This window comes from Panthera pardus, unplaced genomic scaffold, assembly GCF_024362965.1.
Source record: "Panthera pardus isolate Hobbes unplaced genomic scaffold, ASM2436296v1 HiC_scaffold_25, whole genome shotgun sequence".
NCBI lineage: Eukaryota > Metazoa > Chordata > Mammalia > Carnivora > Felidae > Panthera > Panthera pardus.
Window position 1 is genome coordinate 25818832 of NW_026526821.1, and position 23019 is coordinate 25841850.

A 23019-nucleotide genomic window follows, 5' to 3' on the forward strand; every position below is an offset into this window, starting at 1 on the left:
GGGATTTTTTTTTTTTTTAATTCTGATGAAGTGCCTGTAAATGTAAGGTCCTTTTTTGGCAAGGTCTTTGTTTTGTTCACTACATATTCCCAGCCTCCACAGTAGGGCCTGGCTTATCATGGACACACACACACACAACTTGTCAAGAGCGTGAATTGAAACTTTTGATTTTAAGATACTGGCAACTAAGTCAGATTTCAAAAGTTATTCAAATAGGGACGTCTGGGTGGCTCAGTCGGTTAAGCATCCAACTTTCGGTTTCAGCTTAGGTCATGATCTCACGGTTCATGGGTTCGACACCTGAGTTGAGCTCTGCGATGACAGTGTGGAGCCTGCTTAGGATTCTCTTTCCCTCTCTCTCTGCCCTTCTCCTCTTCATGCTCTCTCTCTCAAAATAAATAAGTAAACTTAATAAAAAAAGTGATTCAAATATATGTAGTGGGACACATGCACACATGTGCACACGCGTGTGCACTCACACTGCTGGGCTCCATCCCTGGGACTGCCAGTTTAAGAACTCAAGCCCCGAACTATAGCTGAGCGAGCTGGATGGAGGGAAAACAGACACAAGGAGCTTGGGATTGGAGGTCACCAGAGTAGGGCAGACCTCACCCTCCCTGGGTGTGAGGAGGCAGATATGGAATGTTGGGTCTGCGCTCTCACCTGATGGATGCTCACGAAGGCTTGAATGTGAGAAATGCTGGAAAGAATGGCCTGTGGAGTGCCTCCAGGCCTCAGGTTGACCAGAAAGCTGAGGGAGGAGGCAGCAGGACCTCCCAGGGCCACTTTGCAGCCTGGGTGAGGGGCAGTGGGCACAGCCAACACACACAGGGGGGACTTGTTTGGGGCCCAAGTGCATCCCAGAGAGGGGAGGGCAGAAGAAGGGAGGAGCCAGGGTTCCTGGACTGGATTTCATTTGAGTTAGAAGAAAGAAATATGAGAGAGAGCTGACAGACGCAGAGACACGAGTGGATCTCACAGGCATTATGTTGAACAAAAGAAGTCAGTACGATTCTGCTTCCATGGAGATCAAAAGCGGATGAGACAAGACTCACCCATGGGGATAGAGGTCAGAAGAGTAGTCCCCTCTGGGGGCAGGTATGACCTGGATGGGGCATAGGGGAGACTCTTGGGTGATGGAAGTGTTCTGTCTTGAGATTTGGGCAGTGATTACATGGACGTACACATAAGGAAAGAGTCATCGAGGTGTACGTTTTATGTATGCAACTCAGTTTAAAAAGAAATTTTAAAATTTAAAGAAATTTTAAGAAATGTGGAAGAAAGGAAGAAAGAAGAAAGACGAAGGAAGGAAGGAAGGAAGGAAGAAAGGAAGGAAGGAAGAAAGAAAGGAGGGAGTGGGGAAGGAAGGGAGGGAGGAATTAAGGAAGAAAGACAGACAGACAGTGGGCAGGCAGGAGGGCACTCCTTTGCTGGAGGACTCAGAAGCTCATCATATCTATTACACCATCTGGTTTTTACTACCACGTTTAAGTGGCTTTGACCCAGATTTTGTCTCTCACAGGACTGTCTCTGAAATCAGGAGGCATCTTACAATTCATGTGTTTAATTCGCAGCGCGTTGGCTTTCTTGGTAGTACGTACAAAAGACTCATGTCATGTGGTGCCCGCGGGGTCCCCTCTCGAGCACCCTGCAGATGAAGGAGGGGGGAATTATGCCCTCATAAACTGGACCGAGAAATGGAACAACTACAGTTATGATTGTTGTTTGCAGACTCCCAATTGCAATCCCCACCCCGCCACCCCCTTGGATCCCCCACAGGACCCCGGTCATGTGAAGGGAGCTCATGCCCCCTTCCGGCCTGGGACCTGCGGGGAGGTGGCCGAAGCGGTCTCACACACGAGCAGAGCTCGTGGGCTCTCTGGGCTAATAGCCCCCAGAACAATGACAATGACAATTGCGCCAGCAGATTCTGGGCCCTGCGCTTAGCACTCATCTCTCATCTCTGTGTCCCTTCCTCCCAGGCAGGGAGTGCTCTGAATCCTTAATATTTGCCACAAATGAGCAAAATCAACACTGTGTTCATAAGCCGACACATTTCTGGTCTTTGGACAAGTGGGCTTTGGATTTCCCATAGGTGTGGTGTTGGTTATTTGACAGACATAATATACCAAAGTTTGAGGGTCTCCATTCTGCAGATCTGGAAACTGAGGCCCCAGGGTCATCTGGCAGGTCAGCGTCACGGCTAGGACCAGAACCCAGGGCTCCAGCTCCTTATCCAGCACCACCCGGCTGCTCTCCAGGCCTCTGAGAGCAGGGAATGTGGGACCCTTACCTGGGTTATGGCTCCCGTCACCTGGGACCTTCGGGTCTCCTCCACCTGCCCCTGGAGTGAGAGCCAGCGGTGGAGAAGAGCTTAAGTAGCAGGCAGGAGGGGGCGGGCAGGTGCCCTGGGGGCCCTAAGCAGAACTTCTGGAAGACTGGCCACTTGTGGCTGATAACAGCAAGGAGGTGGGGTGGAGAACAGGAGGCCTGAGTAGGATGAGGCCATGAGGTCAGCTGGGTGGGAACTTGTCACTTCCTGAAACCACCATGAATCCCTGCGTGTGTGTGTGTGTGTGTGTGTGTGTGTGTCTGTGTGTGTGTTGCATCATGTACGCAATTGTGTGTGTGGGTGTGTGTGTGGAGGGGTTCTCTGCAGGCACCCACGTCTCTTGGTGTGCATCTTGCAAAGTTCTGGGAAGAGGCCACGGCTTTTACATGATTCCCTGAGGCATCTTAAGTGCCCCGGAAGTTAGCTCCCATTTTTAGGCAACTTCCTGTGGAGTCTCTTAGTTTTCTTGGGGGAGAATCACTGACTTGGGGCAGACTGTCAGCCTTTCTGTGGGTGTCAGAAATCTCAAAATTCGTAAGGAAACTCACATTTCTGAGAGGACACTCGAATTCTTGAGAAATGCTAACCTTTCCTTATGAAATTTTTCTATGTTGAAGAGCCTTTGTTTCTAAGAATTCTAACGACAGCTCAGAAAGACCAGTGTTCTATAAGAATATAGTGTCTGGGGGTAGGGGGTGGGGTGGTGCACTAATCCTGAGGGAATTCCAGGGCATTGTCAACATCCCTAAGGAGTCTCAGTGGTGTTGGGAGAATTCTGGTTCTGGCTGAGAGAAGGGCCACAATTTCTCTGGAAATGCCAGTACTCCTGTGGGAATTCTCCCTCCTCCCAGGGGTCACCAAAGGAGCAGCAGAGCCCCCAGGCTGGGCCCAGAGTCCCCAGAGTGGCTTTAGGGGCTCTGTCATTGGCCAGCTGGGGAATCTTGAATGTGTCATGTCCTATCACAGGGTCTCAGATGCCCTCCAGGCACTGGCCTCAGCAGTGCTTCCCTGGTGGTCGGGAAGGCTGACCGCAAACTCTAAAGGGTGGTGCCATTGGAGGGCTGTTGTGGCCATGAGGATGGGTCTTTCTGTCGCCATTCACTCATCCTTAGTGTGTTTCTCCTGGGAGAGGAGGCTGTGGCCCAGAGAGGCAAAGGGGCTCAGCGAGATCACACAGCAAATGAGTGCTGCACAAGGGACCTAGGTCCCCTGACCTCCACAGGGGAGGAGGTCTCACTTCATCTTAACCCCACTTTCTCATCCCTCCCAGGCACCCAGGCTGTGCCCTGTGTCCTTAGGATGCCACTGGTGTAGGAATCCGGACCTGGCCACAAGGTGACCAGGCCAAAGGACGCCTGGGCTGGGCAGTCTGCCTGGCAAGAGCTGGCTGGCCTCCCTCTCTGCCTGTAGGCTCTTTGCCCATTTTGCACCTCGCTCATGGGAAATGGTGGGACGGTGCCAGGCCTGAGGGATAGGACGGTGTGACCAGTCTCAGTCAGGGCTGAGGACGCTCACAACCAAACAGCCAGGGTGGCTTTTGGGTAAGTCCCTTCTCTTGAAGCCTCAGTTTGTACCATCTGTAAAATGGGCACATATATGGGTCTGGAGACCTCCATCGGGGAGGGTTGGGAGGAGGTTTATCTGCTGAGATGGGGGGATGGGGCAAATCAGCCGGGCCAGCTCTCCCTCTCATCTCAGGGTCCGGATGCAGAACCTCGTGGGCTGTCCCTTTCTCCATCTGTCCACAGCCCTGGGGATTTACATGCAGCATTATCCCAGAGCCTCGGAAGACACACTAATTTTTAGTCAGAGAAACCTCCACCTGAGCAGACTCCAAATCATTTTGTTTGTACTAATACAATTTGGTTTAAACCATGTGCCTCTCACATCTTTACTGAAGCAGAACATGCAAACACAAAGTGCACAAAGCATAAGCATAGAGCTGGCGGCATTAGCATGAAGTGAAGCTTCCCGTGTGTTAAGGGCTGGCTTGTGTCCACCTCCCAAATCGATATGCTGAAATCCCAACTCCCAGCACCTCAGAATGTGCCCGCACTTGGAGAGAGAGAGAGAGCCTTTAAACAGGTCATTAAGTTAAAATGAGGTCATGAGGGTCAACCCTAATTCAATCTGAACGATGTCTTTATACAAAGAGGGGATTGGTGCTAAGAGGGAAAAAAGCAAGGCAGAGAGTATGAAGCGTTGAGAGAAAGGGGGAGAAATTTTTGATACAGAGGTCGGAGAAGTCCTCACTGAGAAGGTGACTTAGAGCAAAGACTGCAGGAGGTGAGAAAGGAGGCCATAATTATATCTCAGGGATGAGCTGTCTGGGCAGAGGGGGCAGCATGTGCAAAGGCCTTGGGGTGGAAAAGGTGCCTGTGTGTTAGAGGAGTAGTTAGGAGGTCAGTAGGGCTGTCGCAAAGCTAACAAATGGGGAAAGAACAGGGGAGGGGGTTGGCAGGCAGAGAGGGAAGTGTACTCCTCTGAATCAAAAATATGTATCTTGATTAAAAGTTCTTCAATTTTGTTTTTTACCATAAGGCACTGTTTAAAATAATCTTTTACATTGTTATTGCAATTAACATTCATGGATAGTCTATTAACAATTTAATAATGATTAAACACAAAGTAATATTGATTTGGAAGTGGATGTTTTATGGAAATGAACAGAGCTTTTTCTCAATTTGTTCTTTTATCCGCACATGAATTTAGTCACTGCTGGAAGGGACAGGATTCAGCAAACCAGCAGAGACCTAATTTTCAACTTCGGAGAACTAAGTGCTATAAAAAATTGCTGTTTGTTTGGCAAATGGGTGGACATGGGGGAGTTTCATTAAGACGGTGTTGCTCAATTCTCGGAACTGCTTCCAACATTTATGCCAAAAATCACGAGATTGTGATCAAAGATTGTTTCCCAATAACTCTAAGTAGATTGGTAGCAGCAATAACACTCCTCTTTTGCTGAAAGCAAATTGAAAACCACCTGGCTCGCTTCCCGGGCATTGGTGGGGCCATCACACCCCTTTTGTTCAGAGCCCTGGCGGCCAGGCTCCCAGCCGATGCCCTTGAACAGGGATTAGGGACGGAAAGGGAACTATCTTTCAGAAAGGGGGAGAAGGAATGTCTGTAGAAGGGAAGGTGGGGAGCTTTGTGGGAGAAGCCAGTTTTGAGAGGAAGGTTCTTGGGAAAGAGAACACAGACACACTGAGAATCGGGAAATGAGGAAATGGATTCCCGTGACCAGTCCTACAGATGAAGCCATAGAAAGTTCTCTTGTATCCCCGCTCCATCCCCCGGGACTCAGTGAGGAAGCGCATTGCGGGCTCTGGGTTCAAATCCTGAATCTGCCCTTCGTTATCAGTGTGTTCTCACACTGATTGACCAACTCGCCTACGCCTCAATTTCCTCATCTGTAAACGGGGACAAGAATAAGGCAGTGACGAATGGTCTGGCCAGCACATGGCAAGTGCTCAGAGAATCTTGGCTGCTTCTGTGAAAAGATTTTAATAGGACTTTATCACCATTGTCACCACTATTATCCTCATTGACCAGGGGCTGTCTTGGGAGTGAGAGGGCCTGGAGGGGCAGGGCTTCTGAAACCCACTGTCCTGCAACCCAAGCAGCCCACCCCCAAAAGCTGTTTTTCTATCAGGCTGCCCGGAAACTCTCATTTGGTCAAAGAGCTCAGTTTGAACACTCTGGTAAGATGATGTGGACTGCTGATTCCCAGCCTCACACCCTGCTCCTCTGGTCATTTTTCATGACCCCGTGTTTGGCTGAGTTTAAATGTCACCCCATTGTCTCTGTGGCTTAGGTTAGAAACACATGCTCTGAAGTCAGGACAACCTGCATTTGAATCTCAGCTTTGCTCTTCACGCTTGAGGTGGCCCCAAGATACCTTTCTGAGCCTCCGTGTCCTCGTCTGTCTGTCAGATGCAGTTGGTACTTGTACGTGAAGTAAAGGACTATTGTGACGGCTGGCTGAGTCACCTGCCAAGGGCACATCACGTGTCAGGCACCAAGTAAGCCTGAACCACAGCTGCTCTTAGGATGAGGGCGAGGAGTCTTTTGGGCGTGAGCAGGAGGCCTGGCTTGTCACCGAGCCCTGTCCTTTCCTCACCAGGTGGCCTTGAGAAGTCACACCTTCCCATGCCCCATGCCTCAGTCTCCCGTCTGTGAAATGGGAATCCCAACCTCTGCTCTGCCTCACAGCTCCCACATGAGGGTCGAATGAATCACAGCTACAGCACGTTCTGTAACCCTCCAGTCGGGGAGGGTCTGCCCAAGTCTGGGAAGAGGAGCTGGGGCCTGCACCCTGCTCTCTGCCTGTGCCATAGAGACAGGAGAGGACCCTGGCATTTAGAGGCTGCGTAGCGGCCAAGATCCCAAGACTGGCAGCCTTGGCAAAGATTCCCAAGATCCAGCATGGCCTCTCAAACAGTAGAGCCGCCTAAGCTCAAAGGACAGGAGGCAGGGGAGGCTGTCTTACTCATCCTGTGCCCCGGAACATAGTAGTTGCTCAATGAACGATCGGTAGATGAAGAATCAGATGCGTGGCCCATGAAAGGGTGGATCTGGGCAAGGACAGGAGCCGGGAGACTCTTCTGGTGCAGAAACCAGGGAACAAGGCCCTGAAGCAGGACAATGCCAATAAACAGTTTGAATGATCTGGGCAACTTGGAGAGAGGGTGACGGTTGCACATCCGGGATGAGGGATGAGGGCAGGTAGAGGGAGGACAGAGAGAGCTGTGAGGGTGCCGCCAGAGAGACTGGGGGTGAGGGGCGGTGCAGAATTCCCCAGGGGGGCAGGTGAATCGGGGGGGGGGGGCTTCAGGTGAGATGTTAGTGTTCAGATGGGGCGGAGGTGGGGGCCGGGCCAGGCAGGGGGCTCAGGGCTGACAACAAGGGCTCCTGAGAGCTGAGCCCTGTGGCTCCCCTAGGGCAACAGCCTGGCTTGTTTTTATCAAGCCCAGGCCAGGCCAGTTTCTGCATTTGCCCTTTTCCAAGTCACCTCTTGTGAGGAAAGTGCAGGGGGGCCAGGAGCTGACAGCTGGGCTGGCTCTCTGTCATAGTCACCACCATGCAGGGGACAGGAGCAGACTCATGGGATTTGGGGAATCGCTTGAAACGCCCTCAAGTCAGTCAGGCCCAGCTGGGTTCAGCATCAAATACCTGGGTCCCAAAACCAACTCTGTCACCTGCTTGCTATGTGCCCCTTGCTCTCTCCAGACTCAGTTTCACTGATTGCACAATTAAGAGTGTCAACTAAAACAGTGTTTCTCCAGGTCTTTCCCCCAATCCACCCGTGAAGCTTATTAAACTCAGATTCTAGTTCCCCATCTTGAAGCTACTGAGTCAGAAGCACTGAGAGGGGGCCTGGTGGCCTGCATTTTTACATGCTGCCCTGGGGATTCTATGTTCACCAGGGTGTGACACAGACGGTCACAGTGATGAAGTGGAAGGGGTTTTGATGTGAACTTAAGAGACTTGGTCCTGACCCTGCCACACTACTGGCGCGTAGCCCTGGGCTAGCCTCTTTGCCTCTCTGGGCCTCAGTTTCCCCATCTCCAAAATGGGAAAGGCTATACTTAATGATCCACAAGGGGTGGGGGTGGGGTTTGCATTTCTCGAGCACCCGCCAGGTGTCCAGAACCCCACCTTTGGGGCTTTTAGGTTGATGGATCATTGAATCGCAGACATTGACTCTTCCCCCAGAATTGTGTGAAAAATGGAAAGTTGAATCATTTGAGGGCAAGCTTTGGTGACGTTGGTGAAGTCCTGTGTCCAGTCAGAGAGCCTCAGTGTGGCAGCGGGCAGTTGGGGACATAGGACGGCCCTCTTGCCTAAGCTCAGACCTCAGGGCTCGGGGGTAGGGACATCGCAGGGATCTAGGCCTCAGACTGGGTGAGCGTCCTTTTCACACAGGGAGGTCCTGGGAAAATGAAATGTCAATGTCCCGTTAACCAGGCCTATACCAGTGGTCTCCTCTCTTCCTCCAAGGCCCTGACCGAGGCTCCAGCCTTTCCCACTGTGGTCTACCTTGTCCACACTAGCATAGCCAACACCAACATCAGGTTCCTCTCCTCCTCAAGAACCTTCCATAGCTCCCCACTGCCGACGGGAGGAAATCCAAACTCTTCAGCCAAACTTGCAGGCCTCCACAATCTGCTGTGAGCTTCCTGCTAGTTAAGTTCCACCTTCCACTGCTCACTTGCTCTGGTCAGACTAGTCTTTTTTGTACTCCCCAGAGTCTCTGGGCTTTCCTCCTTCTGGCCTTTGCTCTCTGTGGTGAAGTGAAAAGGAGCAGGTTCTGAAGTCAGACCTGGGCCACGCTCCTGTCCCTCTACTTACTTGCTGTGCTAACTTGGCCAAGTCCCTTGAGCCCTCTGAGCATCACATCCTCATCTATGAAGTGAGGATCATCCCCTTTGTCCCCCAGAATGGTTTCAAGGATTTTGCGAGATAATGGGTAGGAAGTGCCTGTCACTGCTCCTGGAACTTGCTAGAACTTCCCCTTCCATCCTTCTCCCTTTGTTAACCCGACCTGCCTTAGTGGGTATAAACTCAGAATGTCGTGTCTCCCTCCCGTGCTTTGCCCGACCCAAAGACCAACCCAATAACACCAGAAGGATCAAGGTTCCTTTTACCTGAGGAGCCCCAGGGTGGGGCCCTGGGTGCTGCCTTCTCAAAGATTCCCAAATGGCTTTGAGAAGACCGTGTCCAGAGGTGTGGGGATGGACAGGCAGAAGGGGCCTTGGGAAGTTTGTATTCAAAGAAGAGGCTCTCTCAGCGGGCACAGGGGAGGGTCACGCTCAGAGCCGAAAAGCTCCAGCCGTGGGGAGTGTGGGAGCCACGGGCCACAGGCCAGCGTGTGTGGCTCATTGTGCGTTTTCTTGTTTTTCAGATGACATCACCATCTTTGAGCAACCCTTCCAGGGGACCCAACGTGGGTGCTCCACCAAATGGACCACTGGACAACAGAGATGACCACCACCTCCAGAAAAAACCAATACACCGAAAAGCATGCGTGGGGTCTCTCTCTCTCTTTCCTTTCAGCCTTTTTCTTGCTGTGCCAACCGCTTGTTATTCCTCATAAGACCACCACCACCGCCACCCCAGATGTCACCACCACCCCCACGACCACACGGCACCAGCTAGAAGCTCCTGGAAGCCATGGGGCCGGTCGATTGTCTACTGTCCTTACGCCACTCCTGTAATTTTCCAGGCGCCCCTTGCCCAGATATTAAATCAGCAAAACTTGTGTGTGGCACATAGCACTGTTCTGAGCACTTTCTCCACATTCATGCATTTAACCCTTACACTGCCCTGGAGAGGTTAAGGAGCCTGCCTGTGGTCACACAGCAGGGGTGGCAGGATTAGACCAGGCAGCCTTACTCAAGGCCATGCTCCATCCTGTGTCCGATCCCTTTCTGTGTCAGAGACAAAGGAGAATGTGGGACACGCACGCACGTGTCTTCCACAGAACATCTTTACCTGCGGGGAGTTGTGCTTGTCAGATTGTAATGTTTCTAAGGAAGACCAGGAACCCCACTGAGTCTCTTAATGTCCTGCGTGAGTTAAGAGAGGTGGGATGGGCTGTCACCACAGGCCACAGGGTCTGCTCTGGGGAAACCCATTCATGGGATCAGAGCACCTCCTCCCCCAGTCCAGCTGGCCGAGGCCAAGTGAGACGGCCGATACCAGCTCTCGTCTTCCCCCCAAATCTAAGTGAACCAAGTCGGTTTTGGGGCTTGGACATCTCAAAATTTGAGGATGCTGGCTTGAGGCCAAAGTGAGGTGTCTTGTAAATAACACCTGGGTTTTCCCGGCACTCTACTTAATGGGGAATAAAAACCCATAAGTCTCCCTGGCTGGCTTCTGTCTTCTAGGGTCCCGAGAGTTCGCCTGATTGTGATAAAAAGGAATCCAAGCACCATCCTGCCTAGGGATATACGACATCTCTGGTTTGGGCAGATTCCAAAACAATTATGTTCGATTACCCAAAGGTCCTTATAACTGCTCCTCAGAATGATCCCTCCCAGTGCACAGATGCTTGATGACAAAACCAGTGATGATACTGGTCTCTCCCCAAGTAAAGACTCGTGATGCGGTGGCGGGAGGTGGCTGGCTGATGTGGGGTTCTGGCCATGTTTGGGAGTGACAAGCTAGAGGCTGAACGAATGTCCTCTCTGTGCCTGGCTCGGGACTGGGTACCCACTTGGTGCGTGTTTACTAGGGTGATCTTACGTCCCTTCTTGCAAAGAACGGTTCCGGCTGTGCCTGTCTCCTATGTACGTGTTAATAGCGCCCCTTTCAGTCACAGAGCTGTCCCAGGTTGGACGACGGATTAAATGGCTTCACCGTGTTTAAACCTCATGACAATCCCATGTGGCAGTTTTGGGGAGGTCTTCATTTGACAGCAGGGCACCAGCTTCAGAGTGTCCTAGGCCTGGGAAAGAATCCCAGTGCTGCCACCTGCATACCGTCTGACGATGGGAACTTAGCTTCTCAGAGCCTCAGTTGCCTCATCTGTGTAATGGGAAGGAGAAGTAATCATACTTGCATGATGGTAGTTGTGTGTGCTTAGCACAATCCCCAGCACATAGTAAGTGCTCAATAAATGGCTGCTATTATGGCAATGACTTCGATGACGACGATGTCTTCCCATTTTTGACTCAAAAGACCTACCTTCTCAAATCGTCAGAGAAAGGCCGAGACTCCACAGTACAGACCGATGGGCTCAGCGTGGGACTCAAGGAGTGGTCTGGTGCCCTTAGGGACTACAGTCCACTTCACAGTGCTTCTAGGTCAGAACCATCTGCTTAAACAATTGTTTTTAATGTTTATTTTTGAGAGAGAGAGAGAGCGAGAGCAGGGGAGGGCCAGAGAGAGAGGGGGGACACAGAATCCAAAGCAGGCTCCAGGCTCTGAGCCCAATGTGGGGCTCAAACTCACAAACCACGAGATCATGACCCGAGCCGAAGTGGGACGCTTCACCGACTGAGCCACCCAGGCGCCCCTGGAACCATCTGCTTAAATGGGGAGTGAGTGACCCCCTCTGGGATTGGCGATAGGGTCTTGGCACTCCCCCCCTCCCCAGATGGGACCTGGGTTCAAGCAGAGACTGGAAGGACTTGCAAGGATGTCAGCCAAATGCCAGTGTAAATGGCCTGGGACAAACAGGTTCTACGGGAGGACACTGGCAGGGCCCAACCTCTTTGGCTGCCTGACTGACACCAGAAAACTGAGCAGGTGCAGGGAAGGGCCTCAGGCTCAACACTGGAACTTGCGGCCACCCAAGCGCCTAGTCAACATCACCCATGGCAGAAAAATGGCCCCGTTAACCCACAGAAGCAGGATAAATAATCAATTGTTGGGATTTTTAAGCCATTAAGTTTTGGAGTGGTTTGTGATATAATAAGTGATTGAAACAGAGTATTTCCTAGGAATCACCAGCCTCAAAAGCAATGTTACTGAACACACCAGCAACCTGTGTTGTGCCTGCTACTTTGACCTGGGGACGCCCTTCCCCTTTCTGTACCTCCCCGTACTCATCTGAAAAGTGGGAGCACTGGACTAGAATAGTACTGGTTCTAGTGGAGGGCCTACAAGTGGGATTTTAGGTGTGGGGCTGAAGGTGAGGGTGGTGAAGGTAAGAGGCAACGAAGTGAACTTCACAGGCAGCAGGGACGCTCACAGGTTCCCATGACATTGTGACAAAGTAGCCGTTTTGATGAACCTGGAAGGGCCTTTGTGACTGCTTTGACTGACTACAACAGGGGGGAGCCTGGGTGGCTCAGTTGGTTAAGCGGCCGACTTCAGCTCAGGTCGTGATCTCACGGTTCGTGTGTTCGAGCCCCGCGTCAGGCTCTGTGCTGACAGCTCGGAGCCTGGAGCCTGCTTCGGATTCTGTGTCTCCCTCCCTCTCTGCCACTTCCCTGCTCACGCTCTCTCTCTCTCTCTCAAAAATAAATAAAGCTTAAAGAATTTTTAATAAAAAAAAAATAAATGAGTACAACAGGAGTGACACTACATGACCTCCAAAACTAGATCATAAAGTGCCACGCAGGTTCCATTTTGTGCCCTTGGGAGGCTCACATTTTGAACCCAGCAAGCACATGGACAGGCTGCGTGGAGGTGTTCTGGCTGGCAGCCAACATCAGCCCCCAGACGGGTGAGTGAAGAAGCTTCCAAATGATTCCAGCTGCAGCCCTCAAGTCACTCTCGGCCATTCTTCCCAGCTGAGGCCCGGACATCTTGGAGCAGAGAGAAGCTGTCATGACTCACAGAATCTGTGAGGAAACTGAGACTGTGTTTTATGTCACCAAGTTTTGAGATGGCTTGTTACTCAGGCTTAGCAGCAGAAACTTCTAAATGAGCTCCTGGAGGGGGCTTCCAGAGTTTGCTATTCGTCAGCTATGACTGAAGAAGAAGACCAGTGAAGTTACATGGCAAGTCTCATGGCCATGTCCCACCAGGAACCTGCTCAAGCAGCCCCACTTGCCTCGAAGCTTGTGGAACTGCTTAATAGAGGCTCTTCTCGCTTTTAAACTTAAAACAGCAGTTTAGGGGCGCCCGGCTGGCTCAGTCGGTGGAGCGTGCAACTCTTGATCTCAGGGTTGTAAGTTCGAGCCCCACGTTGGGTGCAGACATCACTGAAAAATAAAATCTTAAAAAGTAAAATGAAACAACTGTTCACTTGGTGGTTTGGTCAATATCATTGTGAGCTGAAGGAGGATGGGGCAGCGTGGTCCGAGGCCTGAGCAATCCGCCAGGTGTTGATGATCCTCTCCTGTTGTATCAGCTGCACTAATCTAATCCCATCATGCCTCACTCCTCCACTAGCACCCGCCAGTGCCCCAGAAGTCCAAGCATTCTGGACCATGTATCATCATTTGGACCCTCAACCCCGTGCTACTCTGCCTAAATTCTAATATGATCCAACTTCGTCCCTTCCTTCTTCCCTATTCTTCCAAATCTTTCCGTCTTCCTACTTTAAAGAATGACTGGACGTGTCCTTTGAATGTTGAGAAACCACAGTCGATGGAAAATGAAACGAGTTATTTATAATCCAAAAGTTCTACACCCCCCCCCCAAAGTTTTAGAAAATTAAATAGCAGAAGAAATTAAACTTGTTGGAGCATACGGGTGTGTTTTAATGTCTGAGGAAGGGTTGTAAGGGGCCTATGGAGAGCTTCACTGCCCCTCCTCCAGGGAGGACCAGGGGACACATGGCTGGGGGCAGACCCTACAGGGGTCCTTGTGGACAGTGATGTGGGATTTGGATTTTGCTCTGGATGCCATGAAAAGCCCATAGAAGGGCTTGAAGCAGGGAAAGGAGGTGATTGGATGTCTGCAATTACAAAAACCTTCTGGCCACTGAGTGGAAAATGGATAGTATGTGCCAGCCTGGAAGAGCAGAGACCAATGACAAAGTTGGAATGGTTCAGAAGAGAGATGATGGGAGGAACCAAGGTGGAGGTAGAAATAGAAACAAATGGACGAATTCATGGGAATTACAGGAGTTGATTCTAACACAATGGCAGTAGGAACAGCAAAGCCATGCATGACCCATCCGCCTGGGAACCAAGTTCCGGATTCTCTTCACAGACACCGCCCTCTAAGGCGGGACTTCCTCTCCTCTAGCCTTTCCCAGAACAGACTGGACAGGAAGTCCTGCCCCACTTCTCTCTGAGCGGCCCCCCCCCCCCCCGCCATCTCTGGGGCTAGGATTTGGGCGTTACCAAGAAGACCAGGGAAGAAAGAGACCCTAGATCCTTCCGCTAGGAAGAAGAGTGATAATACAAAAGTTTCAAAAAAAAAAAAGTTTTAAAAATCCCGTAGAAAATTAAATGGCAGAAGAAATTAAACTTCTGCCCCCAGAGAGGTCTGTCTGATGATGGTGTGTTTCCTCTTTGGAGAGATTGACCTTCCTTGACCACCCAATGGTGCCTCCCCCTCTCCTTTCCCTCTCTGATACATGTCCCTGTTTATTCCCTCCCTTTATGACCCTCAAGACAATCTCAAAATAGCCTTTTTGGTCATTTGCTTATTGTTTTCGTCGGCCTTATTATTTAAGGTGTATCTTGCGGACTAGAATCTAAGCTTCTAAACTTCGTGAGGGCAGAATGGGCACTCAGAGAAGGAAGGAAGGAAGGAAGCAGCCAGGAATACACCCAATACACTATTGAGTTACATAAACTATTGGGAAAAACCAAACCAAACCAACAAACAAAAACAACAAGAAAAAAAGTCTTTAAAAAAAATCCCTGGGAGGAAAAGCTATCTTAATTCTGTAAAAGGGACTTCAGTGTTTCTGTGCCCTCTCAAGGCTGGAAGCTGGGATCAAATAGCTCTGCTGAAACCACTCTGAATGTGCCCTGTGGCTCTAAACATAGCCATGGAGCCGTTTGGGAGAGCAGCCTCTGCTTTGCTCTGGGAGGGGTTCCTTGGGCACTCTCTTACCAGCATGTCAAATGCCCTTCCTCGTTCTCAGTTTAGCTCTGATCAGAGGCAAGGGGCCCCGAGGGCTCACACTTGCGACACTAGCACTAACCACAGCAAGCCCAGATTGAGTGCTTAACTGTGCGCCAGCCTTAGTGCCAAACACTTCAGAAAAAAAAAAATCTCATTTAAATAGCTTCACACTTAGAGTGTAATAACAATTATTATCCATTTTACAGATGGGAAAACCGAAGTTCAGAAGGCTAAGGGTCTCACCAAGTCAACCAACTGGCAGAGAGGGAAGAGCCCCATCCTTCTGACGCCAAGATGCTTATTCTCTAGTGACCTCCTGACATCAGAGTTGAGTTTAGTGACGCACAAAGCTGTCTTGTTGGCAGGGGAACCTCTCTGTAGAATGCCGTGTGATTGTTTTGAACATGAAGACACTGGCTGTTCCCCTCGCTGTCTGGCAGATAGGGTTTCCAGGAGCCTTTGGGTGTGGGTTAGCCAAACAGGTACTCTGAACTGACAATACATTGGCAGGGTCTGGGCTTCAGTGAACCTGGAGTCATTGGGCTTTATTTCTAGAAACCAAGGGCATGCATGAGAAGGACCAGTTTGTGAACCTCATTTTCTGGGCTACTGCTGCATCTGGGCCTCCCCAGTTTGGACCTGAAGGCATGAGGTGCCTTGGGTTTCTGTAGAATCTCTGTGCAAGAGGAGTCTCGCTATCCCCGTCCTAGCCTCATCTCCCCAGGAGGACATGGGAGAGCGTGGAACATAGTGCCTGTGCTCAGCAATATGTCTGGTTTTCCTCCCCTTCCTCACCATAGGAAAGGATCACACTTCCTTACCCCTTGAGGTCAGGCAGGGTCATGTGACCTGCTTTGGCCAATGAAATATGAGAAGAAGTGATATGCCTCTCTTCCTAGCAGATGCATGGGAGCAGTACAGGTGTGTGACTCTCTGTGCTTTCTTTCTGCTCAGGACTATACAGTTTTGGGGCCAAACTCAGTGGGGCTTCTCCCTGCAGCTTATGAACAGAATCAGTGTGGTGGGTGGTTAAGACATGGGCTCTGGAGCTCACTCATCAGGTTCCAACCCCAGCTCTGCCACTTTGCAGCTGTGTGACCTTGGGCAAGTCCCTGCATTTCTTGGTTCCTCGGTTTCCCCATCTGCAAAATAGGGACCCACCTGGTACCTACCTCATGGTGCTCTCATGATGTTAAATGAGATCAAGACACAAAGCCTGAGTGCAGGGCTCAGCAGGTAGTTAAGCCCTTGACGGACATGAGCTCTCAGAAAGATGGGGCAGAAGGGTATCTTTTTTTTGTGCTTTGGGATCTGGGATACAGCCATCCACCCTTTAGGATCTGGGAAAGTCTTTCTGGGGACACAGAAGAGGAAAGGAAGGGAGAAAGCAGCTGAAAGCTGAGGAAGGAGAGGAGACCCTCGTCATCATGGCACACGGGAGGTAGGCTAGACGGCAGTTCCTCTGGCAGTGTGGAGCTTGATGATTCTGAACTTGTTGCTTCTGAGTCTGGGCCCTCCCTGTGTGCTGAGGAGTGGTGGGGGAAACCGAGGCAAGAGGAATCAGCCAAATTGAGCCCTGAACCAAGGCAGTGAGAACTGAATTAAATCCCCTCCTGTCCATCTGTAGGGTCCTCATAGGTATCTGACATTTTTTTCACTCATGACCTGAACCATCCTCCATCAGGTCATAGCTACAGCTGCCAGCTGCCCCTGGCCAGCCATCGAGGGAAGAAACACCCAGACCCTGAGGGAAGGTCTTTGTGGAGACTTGCCCCAACTGCAGGGAAATTGGAATCTTTTATTGAAAGTGTAAAGTATGCGGTGTGGAGTCTGGCATGGAGTCCAAAAGGCCTCAGTCCTCCAGGTGACCTCCTTCCCCCTGTGGGTGCTGACTGTAAGGCTAACCGTGGGTGGGACTGTTTGCCCACAGGGCCAATGGCTGGTTCCTTTTTTGGGTGGGGGCATGTGGGAAGAGGGTTGCAGGGCTGGGGAAGGACTGTCATAGGGGGCTGAAGGGACTCGGGGCCAGGGGCTGTGTTAGTCAGAGCCTTTCCAGGGCTGGTTCTGGCTTCTTCCAGGGCTTCGGCAGCATCTCTGCTTCTGTTGTTCAGGCACTCAGCACCAGAAGGTCCTTGGAGAACAGAAGAGAGAATCCAGTTAATGGATGAGATGACTTCTGCCTGCAGCCTAGTAGTCACCTGCCTTTGGATTGGGCAAGTCACATTTCTGGGAAGGAGCAGTTCTGAAGAGAGGAGACAATTGGGGGCAAGGGGTCTGAAGATCACCCTGGCCATGTCATTGGCTTGCCCTGTACAGGGGAATATTGGGCAAGACACTTCCCTCCCCACCCCTCATCTCTTTCTTCTCCCAGATAAGAGAAGCAGGCCTGGGCCTCTGTCCACGCTCTCCCCAAATCCAATTTCCACAACTAAAAATATCTACAACAAAGTAAATAATAAGTTTAACCCACAGAACAAAATAAATACCCATGAGTCTGTACTGATATAAATTATTGGATCAATAAATAAATGGTGAGCAGGGATGGTTCTTCCTCATAGGAGATTTCTACCTAATAAATGTGAAAGGAGTTATAGAGTCTCCATTGGGCAAACACTGCACTAATAACTGTTGCAGACAAGAACCATTAAAGAATGTTAAAATGAGTGGCAGAAAGCATGATGAGAAGTAGGATATTTGGGTCATCTCCAAGTATCTCCTTGTGAGATATTTATTAGTTACAATGGGAAAAATCGTAACTTAACAGTGGGGAAACTGGCAGGAACCACCTTAACCACATGATCAAAGTCAATATCCCTGGGAAGAAGGCGACATTGTGTGCCCCTGATACGGTGCACTGAGAAGGCACACAGCATCGCTTCAGTGGTGTTCTTGCCAAAAATACATAACCTCAATCTAATCATGAGAAAACATCTGTCAAATCCAAATTGTAGGGCACCCCACACAACGGGCCAGACTCATCAGAAATGTCAAGGTCATAAAACACAAGGGAAAATTTAGCAGCTGTCACACATTGGAGGACGCTGTCGCAGATTTGGACTGATGACCAAATGCAAAGTGGGATCCTGGATCCTAAACCAGACAAAGGACATCAGTGGGAAAACTGTCAAGGAAGGCTTGTAGATCAGTTAATAGTTTTGTATCAGTGTGAACTTCCTGGTTTTGATCATTATACTCTGGGTATATAAGATGGCAACATTAGGGGAAACTGAGTGAAGAGTGTTCTAGTGCTCTGTGTACTATTTTTTCAACTCTTCTGTAAGTCTAAAATTGTTTGAAAATGAAAACTTAGGGGCGCCTTGGTGGCTCAGTTGTTAAGCATCTGACTTTGGCTCAGGTCATGATCTCACAGTTGGTGAGTTCAAGTCCCACATCGGGTGAGCTCAAGCCCTGCTTTGGGTGAACACGAGCCCACTTCAGGTAAAAGATGAACCCTGCTTCGGGTGATCCCTGCTTCTCTCTCTCTCTCTCTCTCTCTCTCCCCTTCTGGGATTCTTCCTCTCTCTGCCCCTTGCTCACTTGCGCCCCCTCTCTCTCTCTCAACAACAAAAAAAGAAAATGAAAAATTAAAATACATGGCTAGACCCATATAATAATAACAAGAAGAAAGAGGAAGAGGAAGAAGGCGGAGAAGAGAAGGAGAAGAATTAGCTACTATTTACAGAGGTTGTACGAGACCAAGACTGGACTGGGTCTTTAAATCAGTGGTTCTGCTACTAGGAATTTATCCAAGGGATACAGGAGGGATACATAGAGGGAGAGAGAATCTTGAGCAGGCTCTCCCTCTCCCTCTGCCCCTCACCCCTGCTCACATGCAGGAGCTCTAAATAAATAAATAAATAAAATGCTGTATCTCATTTAATCTCTCATCACAAACCCTATGGAAGGGGCATTACCGTCCCCATTTTCAGATGAGGAAACTGAGGCTCAGGGCAGCACCAAGGCCCTCCAGGAGCTCAAGAGATGGGACCAGGACACGCACCACTGAGGACCATCCCAGCGCCTACATCTGACCTCTGTCCGCACTGTCCCTTCAAGGTCACTGCCCGCCTCCTTTGCTCTCCTGAGGTGGTGGTGGGGGCCACCCCTGGGCTGAGACCCAAGCCCAACAGGTGTGTGAGGAGCTGGGCTCTCTGCACGCTGCTGGAGGCGGTGTGGACGGGGCCATCTTTTGAAAAGGAAATGGTTGTTCTGGGGGAAAAGCCCATTCTTTCCATTTCTGGAAGTGTGTTCTGAGGAGCATACTGAATCCCAGACCCAGAAACACCTTTGTGCACCACGATCTTTATTACAATGAGGACACTGAGGATGATGGACCCTTCTAGACTCCTCACTGTGTGCCAGGGGCTGTTTAAGGCACTTTACACGTAGAATCTCACTTTATTCTAAAAGTAGCCCTATAGTTAGGTACTATGGTTAGCCCCTTTTTACAGAGGAGAAAACAGGCTCAGAGAAGTTAAGTAACTTATCTGGAGTCATCCAGCAGGATACTGGCAGAGGCAGGATTTGAACCCAGGCTGTTGGGTTCTAGCATCCTCATTCTTTAATGCTACTGCCCTACTGATCAAAATTGTGTTTAAAAATAAAACTCCAGAAAGACTGGGATGAAACAGCGAAATGCTCTAAATGTTCATTTCTAGGTTGCAAATATGTCTAAGAGGATAAACAGGTGTTTGTTTAATCTTTTCTGTATTTTCCAAATTGCAGATAATGAGCATATGCGGTTTTTATAGTGGAAAAAGACCCCCTGCATTTGAATTTCAAGGCAACTGCCATGATTATAATTAGCAATTACTTCAGGAATATTTATCCAAAGGCCCATCTTCCCACTGGCTGGGCGAGCTTTGCAAGGGTCAGGGTTGTACATTTTGCTTACTGCTGTATTCCCAGCCCCTTGCACATTATTTGGCACTCAGAAGGTGCTCAGTAAAAGTTTTTCCAATGAACTACATCACACTTCCACTTTGGGTGAGCCCCTTACTGCTCTGAGCCTCAGTATTCCCATCTGCGAGATGGAGGCGAGGACGTCTGCCATGAGGACGAAATGAGATGGTGGGTTGGAAAACTTTATTTAAGGGTTCTTAAGCTTGGTGTCCTGTTCCCCCAGCCCCGCCCTTTGAGGAAACAAGCCCCTCTTGCCCCACCCTTCACCTCCCTTCTCTTCCTCCTCCCAATTCCTGGGCATGGAGCGGAGAGCGAAAAGAGCTCTTCCTCCCTTACCTCCAAGACGTCGATGTCTGCATTGCTGAAATCGATGTTGAGGATTTTGGGGAGAGGGACGCCAGAGCCCAGCACGGCTGTGAAAAGAGACAACAACAAAACGATCAGGCACAGTCAGCGTGGCTAAGACGTGTCAGCCACACAGGAGGCTACCAATATTTTCAAGGAAACTAGCCATTTCTCCTCCATCTCTAGGCCTTTGTCCTTGTAGATGCTCCCACCTAGAGCACACTCCCTCACCCTTGACTGCCTGCCAGGTTCTGAGCCTTCCCCGGGACTGTTTGGATGTCATGCCCTCTATGAGATTTCCTCCACCCCAGGCCGAGCAACCTTGGGCTCCTGCCTCTCCCTCGAACTGCCCCCCCACCATTATTGAAATCACAGAATGTTAATTCTCTGCTTCCACATCTGTCACCTCTACCCGTCTTGTGAGTTTCTTGCAGGCAAGGACTGTGTCCCCGGTGTCACCCAGCCCTGGGCTGGGCACAGAGGAGTGGACAGATGTTTGCTGAATGGAGGTATGGAAGGATACACATGGGGCCCCAACAAGTGACTGCCATGGGATGTGCTGTTTGCTTTTAGATTGGCAGAACTGAAGTAGATTCATACTGATTCATGTTCTGGGAAGGAAGGAAGGAAGGAAGGAAGGAAGGAAGGAAAGAAGGAAGGAGAGAAGGAAGGAAGGAAGGGAGGAAGGAAGGGAGGAGAGAAGGAAGGAAGGAGAGAAGGAAGGAAGGAAGGAGAGAAGGAAGGAAGGAAGGAGAGAAGGAAGGAAGGGAGGAGAGAAGGAAGGAAGGAGAGAAGGAAGGAAGGAAAGGAAGAAGGAAGGAAGGGAGGAGAGAAGGAAGTAAGGGAGGAAGGAAGGGAGGAGAGAAGGAAGGAAGGAGAGAAGGAAGGAAGGAGAGAAGGAAGGAAGGAAGGAGAGAAGGAAGGAAGGAAGGAGAGAAGGAAGGAAGGGAGGAGAGAAGGAAGGAAAGGAAGAAGGAAGGAAGGGAGGAGAGAAGGAAGTAAGGGAGGAAGGAAGGGAGGAGAGAAGGAAGGAAGGAGAGAAGGAAGGAAGGAAGGAGAGAAGGAAGGAAGGAAGGGAGAGAAGGAAGGGAGGAGAGAAGGAAGGAAGGAGAGAAGGAAGGAAGGAGAGAAGGAAGGAGGGAGAGAAGGAAGGAAGGAGAGAAGGAAGGAAGGAAGGGAGGAAGGAAGGGAGGAGAGAAGGAAGGAAGGAGAGAAGGAAGGAAGGAGAGAAGGAAGGAAGGAAGGGAGGAAGGAAGGGAGGAGAGAAGGAAGGAAGGAAGGGAGGAAGGAAGGAAAGGAAGAAGGAAGGAAGGGAGGAAAGAACATAAGAAGGAAGAGAGGGATGAAAAGACAAGTGAAGGAATCTGGATTAAATGAAGTCAAACAGATTTTCTGCCTCCAGCAGGACTTTTCAGAGAGCAAGGGACATTGTAAACCTACCCCAGAGTAGTATATTCAGAATTTCCCAAACTTGCTTGGCGCCACGGAACCCTTTCCTTAAGAGTATCTTATGGGACGAATTTTTTCACGGAACCCACTTTCAGAATCCTGGCTCTTCTCCAATCTCTCACTTTTGAAAATGGCAAATTGCATTACAGCGAGACCAAGGGGCCTGCTGCCCAGTTCACACCACCTCTTAGTGACCAAGCCAGGGTGAGAGTCTCCACCTTTTGCCTCACAGGTCAGCCCAGCCCAGCCTAGGTCCTGACATCGTCCTCTCCCGCTGGCGAACATGCCTGGCCTTGGTGACCAGGGCTTTTCTGTGATTGAGATTTGGCCTCCTCTGGTGACAGTTTTCGGGATAAAGGTCCATCTGACATCAAGAGCACCCCCAATGAACCCTCGCTGGTAGAGCTCACAGCAGCCCCTCTCTGTCCTCTTCTTCATGATGCAGAAGCAGGGAGAGGGAGGGTGCGGCCAGACCGGTGGAGGCCTTGGGGGCGAGGTTTCCAGTTAAAACGGGGTTCAGCTACCCCAGCCTCCAGTGGCCCTGCAGGTCAGGTGGCTTCCTGATAACATCCTTGAGGCACCACAGAGAGGGGGAATCATGCTCAGTCCCTTCTTTTTATGAAGTTGGGCAAGAAAACCCTCTCATGATAATGTGGCTGCCTAGGGGGCAGATTCTGGGTTAGGAGGTTGGGGAGATCGGTAAGAGCAACTTTAGCTTTATCTGTACTGATGAAACTTTCTACAACAATAATGTATTCACACTGTCTCTGCATGTAAAATTAAATACGTGATATCAAAGATAAAAAAACCACAAAACACAAAACACAAAAAACAAAAACAAAAATCAATCAGGGACATAACAATATCAATATACCTAATAATACTAAACTATATACCTAAAAATGATTAAGAAGGTAAATCTCACATTATGGGTATTTTACCATGACTAAAAATAAACCTCAAAGATTACAGGAAATATCTTATGCCATATATATTTTTTTAATGGAGAAAAAAGAGTTTAATAGGAAATATAACCAGGGGTCGAGACTAATTGCCTCTGGGAGGTGAGATTTTACCTTTTATTTATTATTTATTTATTTAAAAAATTTTTTTTTAACGTTTATTTATTTTTGAGACAGAGAGAGACAGAGCATGAACAGGGGAGGGGCAGAGAGAGAGGGAGACACAGAATCTGAAACAGGCTCCAGGCTCTGAGCTGTCAGCAGAGCCCGACGTGGGGCTCGAACTCACGGACCGTGAGATCATGACCTGAGCCGAAGTCGGACACTTAACCGACGAAGCCACCCAGGCGCTCCGAGATTTTACCTTTTAAACTGTTCAGGACTTTCTAAAACTTACACACATATAATTTTCATGTGTGATCAGAATTTTACATGGATAATCAGAAAAATCAACCAAATAAGTGAAGAAGAAGGAAAGGGAGGAGGAAGAGGAGGAGGAGGGGGAGGAGAAGGAGGAGGAGAAGGAGAGAAAAAGGAGGAGAAGGAGGAGAA

The 23019-nt window shown here is 49.9% G+C and overlaps 2 protein-coding genes across 2 annotated transcripts in view; both read right to left on the reverse strand.

The window, feature by feature from the left end:
* LOC109272557 (vomeromodulin-like) overlaps positions 1–23019 on the reverse strand; it is a 286851-nt gene that overhangs the window by 190712 nt on the left and 73120 nt on the right. The gene's annotated exons all lie outside the window — the stretch shown is intronic.
* Positions 16588–23019, reverse strand: part of BPIFB4 (BPI fold containing family B member 4) — a 28126-nt gene continuing 21694 nt past the window's right edge. The window contains exons 15-16 of the mRNA XM_019458953.2: positions 20048–20124; positions 16588–16940 (exon numbers count right to left, since the gene is read on the reverse strand). Of these exons, the coding sequence (XP_019314498.2) occupies positions 16917–16940; positions 20048–20124 (101 nt within the window). The 3' untranslated portion in view covers positions 16588–16916. The remainder of the gene's footprint in view (positions 16941–20047; positions 20125–23019) is intronic.